The sequence below is a fragment of the Benincasa hispida genome, chromosome 1 (assembly GCF_027475165.1).
Source record: "Benincasa hispida cultivar pf3 chromosome 1, pf3_genome.v1.1, whole genome shotgun sequence".
NCBI classification, from domain to species: domain Eukaryota; kingdom Viridiplantae; phylum Streptophyta; class Magnoliopsida; order Cucurbitales; family Cucurbitaceae; genus Benincasa; species Benincasa hispida.
In genome coordinates, this window is record NC_143478.1 from 12963851 (window position 1) to 12982275 (window position 18425).

An 18425-nucleotide genomic window follows, 5' to 3' on the forward strand; every position below is an offset into this window, starting at 1 on the left:
TTGATTATGTTGCTCATCACTATTGTTGCCATGTGTAGTTCTAACACTGAATAAAAATGTTAAACTCAAACTCAAGCACAAGAAAAAATGGTAAAACTTTTGGTTCAAGTAGATAAATAAGGTATCTAAGATTGTGATAAAGTCGAAACCAGAGAAATCTAATCTAAGATCTAAGATCTAACGGAAAATAATAAAATAATAATAATATAAAATTTCACGAACTAACAAAAACTACATGGTCAACAACAATGTTCTACGTAATCAGAATTAAAATTTGAAAATACCCAAACATTGTTAGTGTTTAAAAACAAATCTACTAATCAACAAAATTTCTGCTAATGAACAATAATTAAACAAAATTTAAATATGAAGATAACCATTATACCTTTTCGTTAAAGAAAATATGTTCATGGATTACCAAGGATTCATTTTGGCATGACCAGTATTTTTTTTTTAAATATTTTTTATTTTTTTATTTTTTTATGAAGAACAAAAACTTCAATTATCATTCTATAATTCTATAATTCTTTCTATCATGCCAAAGAAAAACAGGAAGGTCTGTAGGAAAGTTTGCATTGATTCTTTGTAAAGTATTTAATTATTATGTGAAGGGTTGTGTACTTATTTGTAAGGGATGTGTCTATATGAATTTTAGTTATTATGTGAAGGGATGCATCAAGAGAATTTCACGGAATCCGAAAAGGGGTGATTACTTATTTATCTATTGGCAAGGTGTACCCTTATGTGAGGGAAAATAGGAATTAGGGGATGTGAGGGTAAAATGAGAATTGTGAAAAATTTAAGGGCCAAAAGGAAATGTAAAAATTCTCCCTTATTGCTCTATTTATGTACATTATAGATATAGATTATTGATATTTTTGCGTAACTTTGACAAAAAAGGCAACATTCAGAAATAGAAAGAAAGGAGAAAGGAGAAACTCTTGTTTCCTTAGAGTAAAACTCTTGTTTCATATGTGCTCCATTTTGAACGAGCTGCTGGAAGTGAAGAAAGGAGAAACAACGTCGAAAGCTACAACACCCATAGAAAGATTCACCGGAAGGCTTCAAAGGAAATTCCAACGGAGGAGCTTCTGATGACAAAAAGCTGAAGAACAATAAATCAACTTAAATTCATACTCGAAATCTTGAGTTCAATCTTAATTTGTGGTGACTTGAGGCCTGATCTTTATCATCTGTGAACCACACTCCTCTATTAAGGAATGAAATTTGGATGGGATTGAGGAAGGAGTTAAGGGATACTTTTTCACTGATGCTATTGTAAGTAAAGTCTTATTCGAACTATCAATTGAGAAGAGATTATCAAAAGCTTCCGTGAGAGTCTTCATTAGGAAGATCATATAACTGAGTATTAGCTAATTGCTCATCGACCTCCTCACTACTCATACTAACCTCATATCTGCAAAACTTGAATTCCCATTATGATCAGATTGAGTGGAGTTAGACGCCTTAGTAATGGTAGAGGACAAAACATTTTTGGTAAATACAACATTTGGTCTTGGAGGAATGAATCCTGTTATAAGTGTATGGATTTAAAGGAAGTGAAGAAGGTTGATATAACTATTAACTTTGTGAGAAACGCAAACCTTAACGTAGCAGTAAAGAAAAAAAGAAAACTCTAGGAGGCTCTGATACCATGTACTCTATACTTTTGGAGAATATTCTATCTTATTTTATTCAGAATAAAGATACATATATATAGGCAAGCAAGAAACCTTAATCTAGGAAACATATAATTACAATAAAGGATTACTATACATAATATTCATAGTATTACAAATTCATATTATAACGATTGAATACATGAGAAAGGTTGATGTAGTAGGATTAAGATAAGTTAGGGTATTATGGTCAAATCCTTAATTGGTTAGGAACTTAGGATTGAGATTAGTTTCCATGATTGATTAATTAGGATTAATTTCGTTGGTTTATTAGGATTAGGATTAGTTTCTTTGACTAATTTAGGATTGGGATTAGTTTCTTTGGTTAATTAGAATTAGGATTAGTTTGCTTTCCAATTCTCTATAAACAGAGAGATTGTCTTCTTGTATTGACAACTTTCGATTCATAATAAAAACTTTGATTTTATTATTGGAGATTTCTCTTCTTTTATCTCCTAGGCTACATCAATTTGGTATCAAAGCAACCATTTGGGCCAACGTTGACTGCTATTAGTGGAAGATCGGGAGACTCTTGACGACGTAGATCGCAAGAGGGAGTTTCGTGAGCTGTGCTCGTTGTTGAACAATTCACATCTATATCGGGGAACCCTTTAAATTTTAGAAAAAAAAAAAAAGATGCCGAGATTTTTTTTTTCAAGATTTTGCAAGAATGGACTATTACCGATCAAGGAAGACGGCGAAGAAAAATTATAGCAGTTGGTATAGGCAAGAAAGTCAAATTTCCTCCCAAAAGCAGTGTTGGAATTATGATTCAAGTGATTTAAAAGAAGAATTCCAACATAATAATTTCGCCCATGCTCAATTTTCTTAAAGAACCTATCATTATCCACATTTGAAATTTGATTATAGTGATTCTAGTGATTCCGATGAAGATTCTAAAGCAGTTTTGAACGGAATAACAAGGCGACATTATCAACAAATAGGCCGACGATCTAATCAAACCAGTTTCTCAAGAAATCGACGAAAGAATTGGGAGTTAGATGATTCAGAAAATGATTCAGAGTGTGAAAGAAATTATTATCATAGACATGAAAGAACACCCATGAATCATTCCAACACAAATTTGGAGGTCGAAATATTTTCAAGAAAATAGAAATATTCAAATGAAAATATCTATCAAGAGGACTTTCAAAAGAGAATGAATGAAATTCGGGTTCTTTTGGAAAAAATTCAAGAAAGACATAATTATAATCTTCAAGATTTTTCTAGAAACCATCAAGAATCACATTTAGTCACTCAAGAAGGTAAAAAACTCATCCAAATGGGTTGTGAAATTGTGCAAAACATGAAAGGAGTAGAAGAAAAGAAAAAATCTATTGAAGACGAGTTGAATAAGAAAGGTACAAAGATCAAAGAGGAGTCTACGTTGGAAGAAGAAAAAATCGATGGGACTAACACGGAGGTTGCTCAATTCGAACTAGATGATGAGGAACTATTAATCGATGAAATCAACGATGGAGGTGTTGGTGAACATGAAGGCACTGGAAAAATTGTCCATTTGGTCAGATAAATTAACTGAGCCACAGAATCAACCACAATTACCTCCACTGCAAGAGAATATAGCAGAAATTAGCCTTGACCACCATTTTCGTTTAGAGATGCGTCAGTTCGAGTGACTTACTTTTTTATTTTTATATTCATTTTCGTTTTAAAACTCGAGGACGAGTTTTTTTTGGGAGGGATAGAATGATGCAGTAGGATTAGGATAAGTTAGGGTATTATGGTCAAATCCTTAATTGATTAGGATTGAGATTAGTTTCCATGGTTGATTAGAATTAGGATTAGTTTCCTTGGTTTATTAGGATTATGTTTCTCTGACTAATTAGGATTAGGATTAGTTTCTTTGATTAATTAGAATTAGGGTTAGTTTGCTTTCCAATTCTCTATGAATAGAGAGATTTGTCTTCTTGTATTGATAACTTTTGATTCATAATAAAGACTTTGATTTTATTATTCGATATTTCGCTTCTTTTATCTTCTAGGCTACATCAGAGGTTTTCTATTTATAGAGAATAAAATTCTAAAAGGAAGCTGAAAAGGAGAACTAAAATCCAAATAGGAAGTTGAAAATGATTAATCAAGGATTAAGACAAGATTAATATGAATTTATCCCAATCCTACTATTACTACATCATCCCTTGCGTACAGAAGTTTGGCCCTTGTGTACATAACAGATGCATCACAAACACACTGTCGTATCAGAATTTGATGGTAATTGTTTGATGTTCTTAAATTTTGCTTTATTTTGTACCCAACAGTTGTCTCCGGTGGGGAGCATGTAGATGAGATAATAGGAGCTGCTGTGGCTGATGGAAAAGTGACTCCGAAGGTGCAATCACTCGTTAAAATCCTGCTCAAGTATCAACACACTGAAGATTTTCGTGCCATAATCTTTGTTGAGAGGGTTGTGTCTGCCTTAGTTCTTCCAAAGGTGGATTATTTCATCAAATAATTCTCTTGATTTAGCACCTTCTCATCATCTTATTTCAATATGTGATATCATGTTCATTTTGCAGGTCTTTGCAGAGCTTCCGTCTCTAAGTTTTATAAAAAGTGCAAGCTTGATTGGTCACAACAATAGTCAAGATATGCGGACATGTCAAATGCAGGACACTATATCCAAATTCCGGGATGGTCGTGTATGTGCAATTATAGATCACTCTTCCATTGAAAAATGTGGATTTTTTTATTGGACTCATAATTGTAGACATTGTACATCTTTCAGGTGACACTATTAGTTGCTACTAGTGTTGCTGAAGAAGGACTTGATATTCGACAATGTAATGTTGTGATGCGCTTCGACCTTGCAAAAACAGTCTTGGCATATATTCAATCTAGAGGTCGTGCCAGAAAGCCGGGTTCAGATTATATTTTGATGGTCGAGAGGTACTTCATTTACTTGCATGTCCAACTTTCTGGCTTTTAAGGTCGTAAATATTTGTAAGTCTCATATGCATCTAATTCTCTTGTGGCTATAAATCCTCGGATTAATGATAATGGTTCTGAGATTTCCAGTTGTATATTCCTCTATGTTGATGAATAGAAAAGGTTCCCATGTTTGATATCCTCTTTTAGATGATTATCTGTTGGTAAGGTATCTTTATTGGCTGTCTGTTTATGATGTTTCAAATATTTGTAGATGTCAATAGACTGAGGTTTTTGTAAGTTGTACAGGGGAAATTTGTCTCATGCAGCATTTTTAAGGAATGCTAGAAATAGCGAGGAGACCCTGCGTAAAGAAGCAGTGGAGAGAACTGACCTTAGTCATCTTGAGGATACTTCAAGGTTGATTTCCATGGACACAGCACCAGGTACTGTGTATCAAGTTGAGTCAACTGGTGCTGTCGTTAGCTTAAATTCTGCTGTTGGTCTTGTCCATTTCTACTGCTCGCAGCTGCCTAGTGACAGGTTCTGTTTTTGTATTATACAAACTGGTTTCCCCATTTTTGTATTATTAGATGATAATTAAATATATATTTTTATCCTACTAGGTATTCCATTCTTCGACCTGAGTTTGTGATGGTGAGGCACGATAGACCAGGTGGTCCAACTGAGTACTCTTGCAAGCTTCAACTTCCTTGTAATGCACCATTTGAGGATCTGGAAGGTCCAATTTGCAGCTCAATGCGCCTCGCACAACAGGCATGTTATCATTTTATCCAAAATTTTTTATTCCAGGTTTATCTTTATAGGCCTATAGCATGACCTTAAACATCTCTATTTAGCAGGCTGTTTGTTTGGCTGCTTGCAAAAAGCTCCATGAAATGGGAGCATTTACTGACATGCTCTTGCCAGACAAAGGAAGCGGAGAGGAGAAGGAAAAGGTTGAACAGAATGATGATGGAGATCCACTTCCTGGTACTGCTAGGCACAGAGAGTTTTATCCTGAAGGTGTAGCTAATTTTCTCCAGGTTTGTTTCCTTTCAACGTAATTTGGTCCAGGATACTTTCCAATTCTTTTACTATGTAGGTGACTAGAAGAGCAACCCTTTTTGTTGATAATTAAACTTTGAAATTAGAACTTTTTGCAGTGTTGTTTATGTGCAGGATAGCAATGAGAAGTTTTCTTTGTTTGATTTACTTTATGTTTGTCACTTTGTTATAACTATTAATTTGAAGGGTTTTTCTCAAGTCGTTTACTATTTAATGGAGGGTGGATGGTTTCATTTATAGGGAGAATGGATATTAACTGGGAGAGATACTTTCAATGATTCCAAATTGCTCCATCTTTATATGTACACTGTTCAGTGTGTCAACCTTGGCTCTTCTAAAGATCCGTTCTTGACTCAAGTTTCCAATTTTGCAGTACTTTTTGGCAATGAGCTGGATGCAGAGGTGGTTTCTATTTTTCAATTCTAGTCTATAAGCATCTCTCACTCTCGCACACAATCATGTGTATGCACTTATTCACATCATTTACTTTTAACAGGTGTTATCGATGTCGATGGATCTTTTTATTGCTCGAACTATCACTACCAAGGCATCTCTTGTCTTCAGGGGTTTATGTCATATTACTGAAAGCCAGGTTAGTCATCAATTTTCTCACTGCATTGAACGGTATATTTTATTTTCTGTTGGCTTTTGCTATTGATCCATGAGAAAAATTTGAAATGTGGCATTGTACAGTTGGTATCTCTCAAGAGCTTTCATGTAAGATTAATGAGCATTGTGCTGGACGTGGATGTGGAACCTACTACCACTCCTTGGGATCCTGCAAAGGCTTATTTATTCGTCCCTGTTGTTGGTGATAAGTCTGAAGATCCAGTGAAAGAAATTGATTGGGATATGGTTAAAAGAATAATTCAGACGGATGTCTGGACCAATCCCCTTCAGCGTGCTCGGCCAGATGTCTATCTTGGCACAAATGAGCGAGCATTAGGTGGGGACAGAAGGGAATATGGATTTGGAAAACTGCGTCATGGTATGGCTTTCGGACAGAAATCTCATCCTACCTATGGTATAAGAGGAGCAGTGGCACAGTTTGATGTTGTGAAGGCATCTGGTCTGGTACCTGACCGTGGGGCTGTTGAATTGCAAAGGCACCCAGATCTACCCAAAGGCAAACTTTTGATGGCTGATACTTCTATGGCTGCAGAAGATTTGGTAGGGAGGATTGTAACGGCTGCTCACTCAGGGAAAAGGTTTTACGTGGATTCGATACGTTATGATATGACTGCAGAGAATTCCTTTCCGAGGAAGGAAGGGTATCTTGGTCCCCTGGAATACAGCTCATATGCTGATTATTACAAGCAAAAGTATAAGACAATTCCAGTTTTGAATTGCCTTGTGGTTGGCCTAACTTTCTTGTATCTTAAGCCGTTCTTTTTTGCATGGACCTGATAGCCATAATGCAATGCTAATGTTGTGCTGGAGAGAGAAGTTATTCTAATCTGCATTGGAAGAATGTAATATTGTGGAAGTTTTTTACAGATTGGAAGAGCTTTCTTTTCTACTTGCACAACAAAAGGGTTGCATTTGGCTATTATGTCTTTTTTATTCAGGTATGGAGTTGAATTAGTATATAAGCATCAGCCTTTAATAAGAGGACGTGGTGTCTCGTATTGCAAGAATCTCCTGTCCCCTCGGTTCGAACATGCGGAAAGTATGCTGTCATTTTTTCACTATACTTTCTCAATGTTTCCTATTTATTTGCTTGTAGTATTGGGCTGATGAAGCACCTTGTCTGATCAGGTCACGAAGATGAATCTGAAGAAACTCTGGACAAAACATACTACGTTTATCTCCCCCCTGAGCTGTGTCTGGTACATCCACTGCCTGGATCACTCGTTCGTGGTGCACAGAGATTACCATCTATCATGAGAAGAGTTGAAAGCATGCTGCTTGCTATTCAGTTAAAACATATGATAAACTACCCTGTTCCTTCCTCTAAGGTAATATTAAAAAAAAAAAAAAGGATCCTGCACTTGTTTTTTTTTACCAACCACTTGACATTTGTATTCTATTAACTGCAGATCTTGGAAGCTTTAACTGCTGCCTCATGCCAGGAGACGTTCTGCTATGAAAGAGCAGAACTGCTGGGAGATGCTTATCTGAAATGGGTGGTTAGTCGATTCCTTTTTCTTAAATACCCTAGAAAACATGAGGGCCAGCTTACTAGAATGAGGCAACAAATGGTCAGTAACATGGTCTTGTATCAATATGCATTGAGCAAAAAACTTCAATCTTATATACAAGCCGATCGTTTTGCTCCATCTCGATGGGCTGCTCCTGGTGTGCTTCCCGTCTATGATGAGGATACGAAGGATGGGGAATCATCCTTCTTTGATCAGGACAAATCAAGTTCTGATGGTATTAGCGAGATGGATCACCATCTTGATGTTTTTGAAGATGGTGAGGTGGAGGACAGAGAGGTGGAAAGTGACTCTAGTTCTTACAGAGTCCTTTCTAGCAAAACTCTTGCAGATGTTGTGGAAGCGCTCATTGGAGTTTATTATGTTGAAGGGGGAAAGACTGCTGCAAATCACCTTATGAGATGGATAGGGATTAAGGTCGAGTTTGATGCTGATGAGGTTGAGTGTGGAACAAAACGATCAAACCTTCCAGAGAGCATACTTCGAAGTGTTGATTTTGATGCATTGGAGGGTGCCCTGAACATCAAGTTTGAAGATCGTGGTTTGCTGGTAGAGGCTATCACTCATGCTTCCCGACCATCTTGTGGCGTTTCATGTTATCAGCGGTTGGAATTTGTTGGTGATGCAGTCTTAGATCATCTGATTACTAGGCACTTGTTCTTTACATACACAGATCTACCCCCAGGCCGCTTAACTGACTTGCGAGCAGCTGCTGTAAACAATGAAAATTTTGCACGAGTTGCTGTTAAACACAATCTCCATATTCATCTTAGGCATGGCTCAAGCGCTCTTGAAAAGCAGGTATCATACGTAATCCTTTTTTATTTGGTTTGCTTCTTGTACTTTGGGTATCATTCGATTCTTTTTATTAATAAAGAAATAATTTCATTGATGAAAGAAATAAAGAATTAAAACTCCAAACACCTATAGGTGAAATAAAAAAAGCTCTACTAGTGGAGACTGGAGATTAAGTAGGAAAAGCTATAAAGAGTAAATGGTTGCTTGTTCTTGCACCAGAAAAAAGCAGTAGAAGTTCCAAAAAATGATAAAAAAAAGAGTAGGAAACCTCTCCGAAGAGACGACCATTCCTAGCACCCCATAGAATCTAGAAGAAAATACGATTGAAAGCGAGCCAAATATCCTTTTAATGCCATGAAAAGGTTAACCGGCCGAAATATTTTTCAGGAGGTGTGAAGTATTGTTGGGAAAAGGTAAAGACCAACCAAAAGTTTCCTCCACAGGCTCTGAGGCTCCTGAGTATATCTCCAAGTTCACATATCCAATAAAGCCAAGTTTAGATAGTTCCTATACTTTCAATAAATCTTTAAAATTAGTCTCTATTTGTTAGTTTGAAGTTAGTTATTTTCTTGCAAGAAAAGATACAAGGTGAGCATATTTCCAAGATTCATACAAGGCTGATGGAGACCAAATATTTTGTTAAATTTGAAGGAATAAAATTATTCTTTGTTTTGAATATGTGCCATTTAGGTCTTCTTATATAGGAGAAAGTCCTCTTACAAGTTACAAATAATGAGAATAAAGGTAATAAAGGATAAATATTTAATATTTAAAATTTATACACAAAATGAATCACAAATAATTGAATTCTAACATGTTTTGAAAACTATCAACACTAAACTAACTGCAGGGATAAATTTTAAGCTTTTATCAAAAGTATAGGGACCAAAATTTGATATTTGATGGTGAAAAGACTACAATGAAATGAAACCTAAAGTACAAGGATCAAAATGATATTTTAACTTACTATTGTTAATATGCAAGGTCACATGTCACTTTTTTATGAGGGTCAGAATTGGCTCAGAAACTTATTTTATCTTAAAAGAGGAATTGCTATTATGTTCTATCTCTTCACTACAAATTCTACGAGTTCAATCCATTTTCAATTAACTTTCTTTTATCTAATACAAAATGAGTCATTCTAAATCACATCTCACAAAAGGAAATGCTATCTCAATGTTTGAAACTATGCAGCATTTCCAGCCTGAATGAATAAGAAGATATATATATTTAAATTGTAAAACAAAATAAAAAAAATGCTTTAAGTGCTTAAAAGGGAAAGAGAATGGTTTCCATAAACATCGACTTGTATTGGTTGTGGTTAGCAAACCATCAAGTATGACCGACCCATGTATGCAGATTAGGGACTTCGTGAAGGAAGTTCAAGATGAAGTACTGAAACCTGGTTTCAACTCCTTTGGCTTGGGAGACTGTAAAGCTCCAAAAGTTCTTGGTGATATTGTTGAATCCATTGCTGGTGCTATTTTTCTTGATAGTGGACGTGACACTGCTGTTGTCTGGAGGGTTAGTCTCTCTCTCTTTCCCCCGGGACTTCTCAATTTAAATATTATTTTCTAGGTAAAAAAAAAAAAAGGCAAATTGCCAATACTATCTTTTCCTTTTTACTAAATATTATATGTTGTAGGTATTTCAACCACTGTTGCATCCAATGGTTACTCCTGAGACACTTCCAATGCATCCGGTTCGTGAGCTGCAAGAGCGATGCCAACAACAGGCAGAAGGTCTGGAGTACAAAGCAACTCGCAATGGCAATTTAGCTACAGTTGAAGTTTTCATTGATGGGGTCCAGATTGGAGTTGCTCAGAATCCTCAGAAGAAGATGGCACAGAAACTAGCTGCGAGGAATGCACTTGCTGTTTTAAAGGAGAAGGAAATGGATGAAGCCAAGGAAAAAATTGAAGACAATGGGAAAAAGAAGAAGAATGGCAATCAAACATTCACTAGACAGACCTTGAATGATATCTGTCTACGTAGAAATTGGCCCATGCCTTTCTATAGGTGACGAAATTTTCTCTGTAATTAACTCCTGTCTATTAAGTACAGTACAATATTGCTAACAGCGATTGGTTTTGCATGTATAGGTGTGTGAATGAGGGTGGCCCTGCACATGCAAAGAGGTTTACCTTTGCCGTGCGGGTGAATACTACAGACAAGGGATGGACCGATGAATGCGTGGGAGAGCCTATGCCTAGTGTCAAAAAGGCCAAGGACTCTGCTGCAGTTCTGTTGCTGGAGCTACTGAATAAATTGTACTCATGATTCCACCGGTGCCAATGTGGACATAAATTGTGTAAAAATGTGTAGAAATTTTAACCTCTTGGATTGATTTTGGAGGGCCAACTGAATGACAACACATCTCATTATATTCGTGGTTTGTAATATTTTATGGTGAAATTTTCAATCAGCACCACTGAAAAGCCGAGTTAAGCTCGCCTATTATCCGATTTATACAACCATGCTACATTGAATGTGAGTTTCATTTGTTCTTATCCTTATCGGGCTGCTTCAACCGGCACTTTTATGCCTTTCGGGATGGTCATTGCCACCAAGTACGAGAGAAGATAAAAGAGATCATCTGCCTAAAAGGTACTTTTACTTTTAAATCCGTGGACCTTCCTTTTATTTGAGCTTGTGGATGTGATCAATTGAACTGAGTGGTTACAATTCTTTTTTGATGGCTTCTATCATTGATAATATGTTATTAGTGATAACTTCTAGGTATTTCACTCACACTTTAATTCAAGATTTAATTTTATTAATTAATTAAATTCACTAAATTGACTATTAAATCATCAAAGATTAAGCTATCAATGATAGGAATATTAGTGACTACCAATGATAGACTTTCATCATAGATTATCAATTTTGAAACATCACTCAAAGTTGTGAATAGTTATTAATGAGAATCTTTTATATTGATCATCAATGATAGGAATATTAGTGACTACCAATGATAGACTTTCATCATAGATTATCATAGAATCTTTTATATTGATCATCAATCATAGACTTTAATCATTAATAAATTTCTATTATTGATATCTATCCAAGTTTGATATACTAATACATGAATATGATTTATATCTATGTTGGTTCTATCACTAATCACTAAAAATTGATATTACCAATACATAAATACACATGTTTTAATTTGTGTTCTTCATTTTGGATTATCTATGCCATTTTTCAAGTTTATTACTGATAGATAGATTTTATACTCTTTGAAGTTCTATAAAATGAAAAAAAATTATTAGTATGTTTGATAACTTTTTTATTTCTTATTTTTTTTTTGAGAAATAAGCTTGTTCAATAACTCTTATCGTTTCTTATTTTAAACTTTTAATAAATGTTTCTAAAAATGGTATAAATTTGAGGACTAAAAGAAGTTTTTTTTTTCAAACATGTTTTCATTTACTATTTATATTTAACGTTTAGCTACAATAATCAAACTTGATGGTTGACTTGTTGGTATTAAGTCACTAATGAATTAGGTATTTTCAGGGTCTTGGATTTGAAATGGACATCATAATTCTTTTTTTTTCCCTTTTTTTTTTTATGTTTCTAGTGGGAAAGAAAAGAAAAAAAATGGAGGAAGGAAAGAAAATAAAAATAATAAAAAAACGAAGAAAGGAAAGAAATCAAAGAGATATGGGAGAAAATGAAAAGGAAGAAAGGAAAGGAAAAATCTGAAGAAATGGAAAAAAAATAAAAAATAAAAAAAGAAGAAAGAGAAGAAGAAGGCATACAATAAAATAAGGGACGGTAAAATTGGAAATTAGAATAAAAACCAAAAGTTGACTGGTCAACACTTTCATATTTGTAAATATTTTAAAGAGATATTATATTTTTAGATTTTTTCCCTTATTTTGTTATCTATTACAAATATTGTAAACCCATAAACTTAAATTCCTAAATATCTATGTTTGGAAGTTTGCCTTGTTATCTATTGATTTAAAAAGTATGGTAAACAAGTTAGCTTAATTAGTTAAGATTTGAAGGAAGTAGCCAAGTTTAAAAGAAGGAAAATCATCTAACTAGCTAAGCTTTGATGCGGAAGAGCTAAGCTTAAGTGTGGAATAAGATATTCTAAGAATAGGAAAGGGAGCTCTCGGGTGAATTTGGGTGGTCTCCAACACTTTCATAGAATTTAGAGAGCAATGGAATTTAGAGAGCAATAGAATTTAGAGAGCACTGGAAAAGGAGAGCCATGATAAAAAAAAAAAATTTCATGCTGAACAGGATTATTCGCAATACTTATCGTTGCTTTATTGTCACAAAAAAAATTTCATCGGTAGTTCACTGTCTTGATAAAGATCCGTCAACACTTTCTTCAACCAAATCTCTTCATATATCCCTAGGCTCATGACTCTATACTCATCTTCAACGCTACTTCTGCCTATAACCCCTTGTTTTTTACTCCTCCAAGTAACTAGATTACCCCAGACAAAGGTGCAATACCCAGACATCGACTTTCTGTCAACAACACAACCTGCCCAATCGGAATCGGTGTAAGCTTCAATACAACGTTTATCAGACTTTTTGAACATCAAGCCCTTACCAAGAGCTGTCTTCAAATATCTCGAAATGCGCTCAACAGCTGTCATATGCTCTTCATAAGGAGCTTGCATGAACTGACTAACAACACTTACTGCATAAGATATATCAGGTCTAGTATGGGGTAAGTAAATTAATTTCCCAACTAGCCATTGATATCTCTTTTTGTTGATTGAAACTCTGCTATTCATAATGCTAAGCTTTGCATTGTACTCCACAAGTGTGTCAGCTTACATCTAGTCATACCTGTCTCTTTAAGCAAGTTTAGAGTGTATTTTCGTTGAGAAACTGAAATATCCTCTTTGCAACTTCCATCTCGAGATAATATCTCAATTTTTCGAGGTCTTTAAACTCGAACTCTTCGGGCATTTTCCCTTTTAAGTCTCATTATCTCAGTTGCATCATCACCAAATAGTACTATGTCATCAACATAGATAATGAGGACCACAATCTTCCCTGACATAAACTTCTTGGAAAACAACGTATGATCTGAGTGCCCTTGATTATTGATGACATGCAGAAATGCACGTCATCTTAGGCCGTTTATTTAGAATTATGAAGGCTGTTAAGCAGAATATGCGACAATTATGTTAGGAATTCATGATAAAATAAGTTTGCGTCGTTCAACATTAAGAATCTCGGCTAACCCACTATTATACGGTATTATGCGTTCAATTGTCTATTTTTGTAGCTAACGCAGGAATCAGACGCAGATGCGGAAGCCAAGCTATCGCAAAGACGACCGTATGCGGAGAATTTCTCTATCGCAAACGCAAACGCATACGTTCAATGCATGGGTGTTACGGTAATCAACTGCATGGGTCCATCGTATAGGAGTTGCGATCGTCAAGCGATTGCGGTCATCGTGTAGAAGTTGCGGTAACCAAGCGAATGCGGTCATTTCAAGATTGCGGCTACACGATGATAACCATAATAGCAGGATTACCACAAGGTTGGTGGAATGGAAGCATCAACGCATATCTCGGGAAAATCAAAAGATGATGTTGACATTTCACCTACCATGCCGTTAGCAGCCGAGATTCAGAAAAGAACCAATGCACCACTAATGTCAAAATCAGAGCAGGTCCATTAATGCTGTCAGCGATCAAGCTCTATAAATAGAAGCCGCCGAGCATAACTTCAAACCATCCAAGGTTTCCATCCAAGGTTTTTCGCCTGAGGCTCGCCTTAGGGCGGATCCTTGTGATCCAGACGAACACGTTAGAAGAAAGCTTGAGAGTTTTTCATCTCCTTCATCCATTCCGAGTGACGACAGGAGGCTTGGTCAGAGTTAGATCTCGAGAGAGTCAGCTCCACCGCCCTTCCATGGCACCACTGGTAGCCTTGACACACATCTGCTGGAAGCAAGACATTGCTTCCAGCTGGCCCTTTCATTTTCTCTTCTTTTCTTATATTGTATTGTATTACATTTTGGATTAAGAAATTAATACATTGGGTGTTCTATGCATTTCTATATTTCCTTCGATTCCATCTCCATCTTTCTTTACTTAGCATCCTTAACTTTCATCGCATCACTTAGTGAGATTGCTAGAGTATCACATACTTAATCATGTGGCATAGGAATATGAAGCATGTAGCAAACCACCGGGAGGTGTGCGTTGCATGAGTGTGTGAGAAAACCTTATTTGCTTAGTATGAAGTTGTAGCAACGCTTGTCTATAAATGGAGCAATGCTTGTCTATGAGTAAAATCAACAACAACTAACTGCCTGGGAGGGTAAGTGGTTGATCACATTAAGTTGTGTAAGCAAGTGTTCGCTAGAGATAGGAATAATCTTACGTCAACCAGGCTTTTGCGACCTTGTCTTATGTATGCGTCAATCACACCTTTAGAGCTACTCAGGAGATAGTCTAAAGAAAGAACCTAAGACTCGGGAAAGCTAGGTTAAAATCGATGCTCGGGAGAGCTAGATTAAGATCGCATAAGCAAGAATGGGGACTTAGGAATAAGTTCCGTTTGCTAATACAAATCATGTGCATTTGCGGCGGGCGTGTATGGTATGAACGCATTAGTTGGCGTTGGCTGAGGTTGCCCTTGCGGTCAAGCTTAGGGTTGCGATGAAGACATCTTCACATTTTATCTATTTTTCCATGCATTTACTACGTGTCAACAGTTGTTGTGTCTCTACCTCTCATTCATACTTCCAATGCTTTGTCTGTCAGTTAGGAGTAGGAGTAGTTATCAGCTTATACCCCTCATCATTCTTTTATTCATCTGTCGCATACACATTACCGCATACGTTTAGCTACAAGTCCTTGAGTTCGACCTCGGATCACCCGAGAAACTTGCGTTCGCGTTATACTTGGCGTGAGCGCAAGAAAACTTGTGACGGGAACGCATGGTCATCGCATACATTCGTTAACGTATAGTTTCATTCCAACGCATGACCACCGACACATGAGTATCAACGCATAACCTTAAGACATGCATTGCATATTGTGCTCATTTAATTTTTGTCATCAATTATGCCCTTGGGATTTAACAAAGGTAGTAAATCTGTCAAACTAAGCTCTCGGAGACTATTTCAACCCATACAGAAACTTCCTCAGTCTGCAAACTCGGTGCTTAAACTGACTTTCGAAACTAGGGGGAGGACTCATGTAGACTTCCTCTTCTAATTCCCCATTAAGAAACACGTTTTTTACATCAAGTTGATGAAGAGGCCAATCTTTGTTCACTACTACTGATAATAACACTAGGACGGTATTAGGCTTGACCACTGGGGAGATGAGTAGTCTATTCCAAAGGTCTGAGTAAAACCTTTGGCAACCAATTTAGTCTTGTATCTGTCAATCATCCCATCAGACTTGTATTTGATGGTAAAGACCCATTTGCATCTAACCATCTTGTGTCCTTTGGGAAGGGCGACCTGATCCCATGTTCCGTTCTTCTCAAGAGCTCTCATTTCCTCTATAACTGCAGCTTCCCACTCAGGAACTTCCATTGCCACATGTATGCTACTCGGTATCATTGTTGTATCTAGGCTTGTAGTTAGAGCCTTGAACTCGGGTGATAGGTTACTGTAGGTCATGTAACTATGCATAAGGTATTTTGTACAGGACCTAGTGCCTTTCCTCAGGGCAATAGGAAGGCCAAGAGAAACATCATGACTCCTTACCTTGTTTGCTTCTCACCACATTTGATAGCTTGTCCCAGAGTTTCATCTTCTGAAGGGTCTTTCACACATTCATCCTCCCTTGTAACATTTTCACCTTCTAGAGTTGTTTCCTCAACACTGTTGTTTTCAACTGTTTCTGCATAGCCTATAGTGTTCTTGGCATAGCCGTCGGCAATCTCTTCGTAATAACCCATACTGCAAGCATTATTCTCAGCACAAGTCCTAGTATCATTTGAGGTAGGAATACTACCTGGAGTTGACACTGGGTCAGACTTATGGACCGGAGCCGGAGTAGCAACAGGTGGCACTGTTTCCTTCCTAAGATTTTTCCTATAGTATGTTATCCACAGGATTTGATTGGTAGGAAGGACCGTGTTATGACTGCTTATGACAGGCTTAGGTTCAGGTGACAACTCTAAGGGTATTGAAAATGTGGACCAATTAGTCTCTTCATTAGAACTCTCCCCCTGAAGATGACTAATAGGGAAAAACGGTTGATTCTCAAGAAAAGTTACATCCATGGAAACGAAGTATTTTTGAGAAGGAGGGTGATAACATTTATACCTACGTTGATGGAGAGGATACCCAATAAACACACATTTCTGAGCACGAGGAATGAACTTTGTGCGATTAGGACCATGGGTATGAACAAAGGCAACACAGTCGAAGACCCGGAGGGGTACATCAGGGATAAGGCGGGTGGTTGATTACGACTCTTTGAAGCAGTCAAGGGGATTATGGAAGTTTAAAACACGAGAGGGCATGCGATTAATTAGATAGGCGATAGTATGTTGGGTTTTATGTCCTAAAAACTCGCAGTTTATAAAATAATAAACATCTTATAGTATCAATATACTTGTTATTGATTTCATAAATTGTATGAAAGTCTAAATCCAATTAACTAAGACCTATGACTATTGTATGAGTACTTGAACTTTATGTGGAGACATAAGAGTGGATCAGGTTCGAGTAAATAGTCAAAATGATCTATGGTACATGAATAAGGTTGGGTACCTTATTCTGGTAACACCATTAGATGCGACCTACTCTGTAGTTGTTACAAAGAGTTGTAAAGTGCTACATATGATGTGATCCTAATTTGTACATGTTATGACATGAGGAGTGGGGGCGTCCTATGCAATGAGTTTGCTTAAGATCAGGACCAAGAAATAAAAGAAATAAGTCACTCTTACTTTATAACGCTGTTTATTATATAAGACTGACTATTTCACCTAGATGACCTAGGTAACTTGATCTTAATCCTGAGTTAACTATGAACTCCTGTTTATTCGGGATTGCCCTTAGATTTGCATAGTTGAAGGTTGACTCAACAGCACCGGCTCAATAAAACTCCCATTTCAGGGGTAAGACCAGATAGATAGCTGGGGACATAGGGTGTAAGAAGGAGTTAACACCTACCCGATTTAGGGATAGGAGAAAGGTTATTCACTTAAGTATTGAATCCATGTCTTGAACAAGGGGCCTTACCCTCTCACTGGGCTGAGAGAGTTTGATTTAGTGATTGAATTACAAACCAGTTGTTCATTAGAGGATCAGTAGGGACTTGAGGAATAAAACATAATCTCGGGGGTAAAACAGATATTTGACCCAACCGTTATTACGAACAATCTGTGAAGGGTCGACTTGCTGATTATGGTTAAATCATGTGGACATAATATATCTACAGTGAGGGAGAGTGCAACTATGGGCTTTAGTGGAATGACCCATTAGTTAATGAATGGAGATTAATCTGGTCTAATGAGTTTAGCTAATTAATTTCGGATCGTTGGAGCCCATGATCTGTAGGTCCGCGAGGTCCCCTACCATCTCGTAACGGATTAGCTCTAGAATAGCGTGATAAATTAATTTGAAACGTTCAAATTAGAATGAAGGGAATTAGTAATTACATGAAATATAATTACATGTTTAATTTGAGAATTAAATGGAATAGGAGAATTTATATATATTTAAATATGATTTATATATATAAAGATGGATATGTATTAAAATTAATTTAATATTTGATATTAAATTAATTAAGTTTTATTTAATAATTAATTTTTGAAATTAATTAAAATTTTCATTTTTAAAATCAAAATGGATTTTATAAAATCAAAATTT

The 18425-nt window shown here is 36.3% G+C and overlaps 1 protein-coding gene across 1 annotated transcript in view; it reads left to right on the forward strand.

The window, feature by feature from the left end:
- Positions 1-11084, forward strand: part of DCL1 (dicer-like 1) — a 34237-nt gene extending 23153 nt beyond the window's left edge. Inside the window, exons 6-20 of the mRNA XM_039027565.2 lie at positions 3959-4131; positions 4217-4339; positions 4426-4586; positions 4875-5108; positions 5192-5342; positions 5429-5611; positions 5874-6035; positions 6130-6225; positions 6327-6955; positions 7202-7302; positions 7392-7591; positions 7673-8593; positions 9950-10114; positions 10236-10609; positions 10693-11084. Of these exons, the coding sequence (XP_038883493.2) occupies positions 3959-4131; positions 4217-4339; positions 4426-4586; positions 4875-5108; positions 5192-5342; positions 5429-5611; positions 5874-6035; positions 6130-6225; positions 6327-6955; positions 7202-7302; positions 7392-7591; positions 7673-8593; positions 9950-10114; positions 10236-10609; positions 10693-10870 (3851 nt within the window). The 3' untranslated portion in view covers positions 10871-11084. The remainder of the gene's footprint in view (positions 1-3958; positions 4132-4216; positions 4340-4425; positions 4587-4874; positions 5109-5191; positions 5343-5428; positions 5612-5873; positions 6036-6129; positions 6226-6326; positions 6956-7201; positions 7303-7391; positions 7592-7672; positions 8594-9949; positions 10115-10235; positions 10610-10692) is intronic.
- Positions 11085-18425: the final 7341 nt, after the last annotated feature.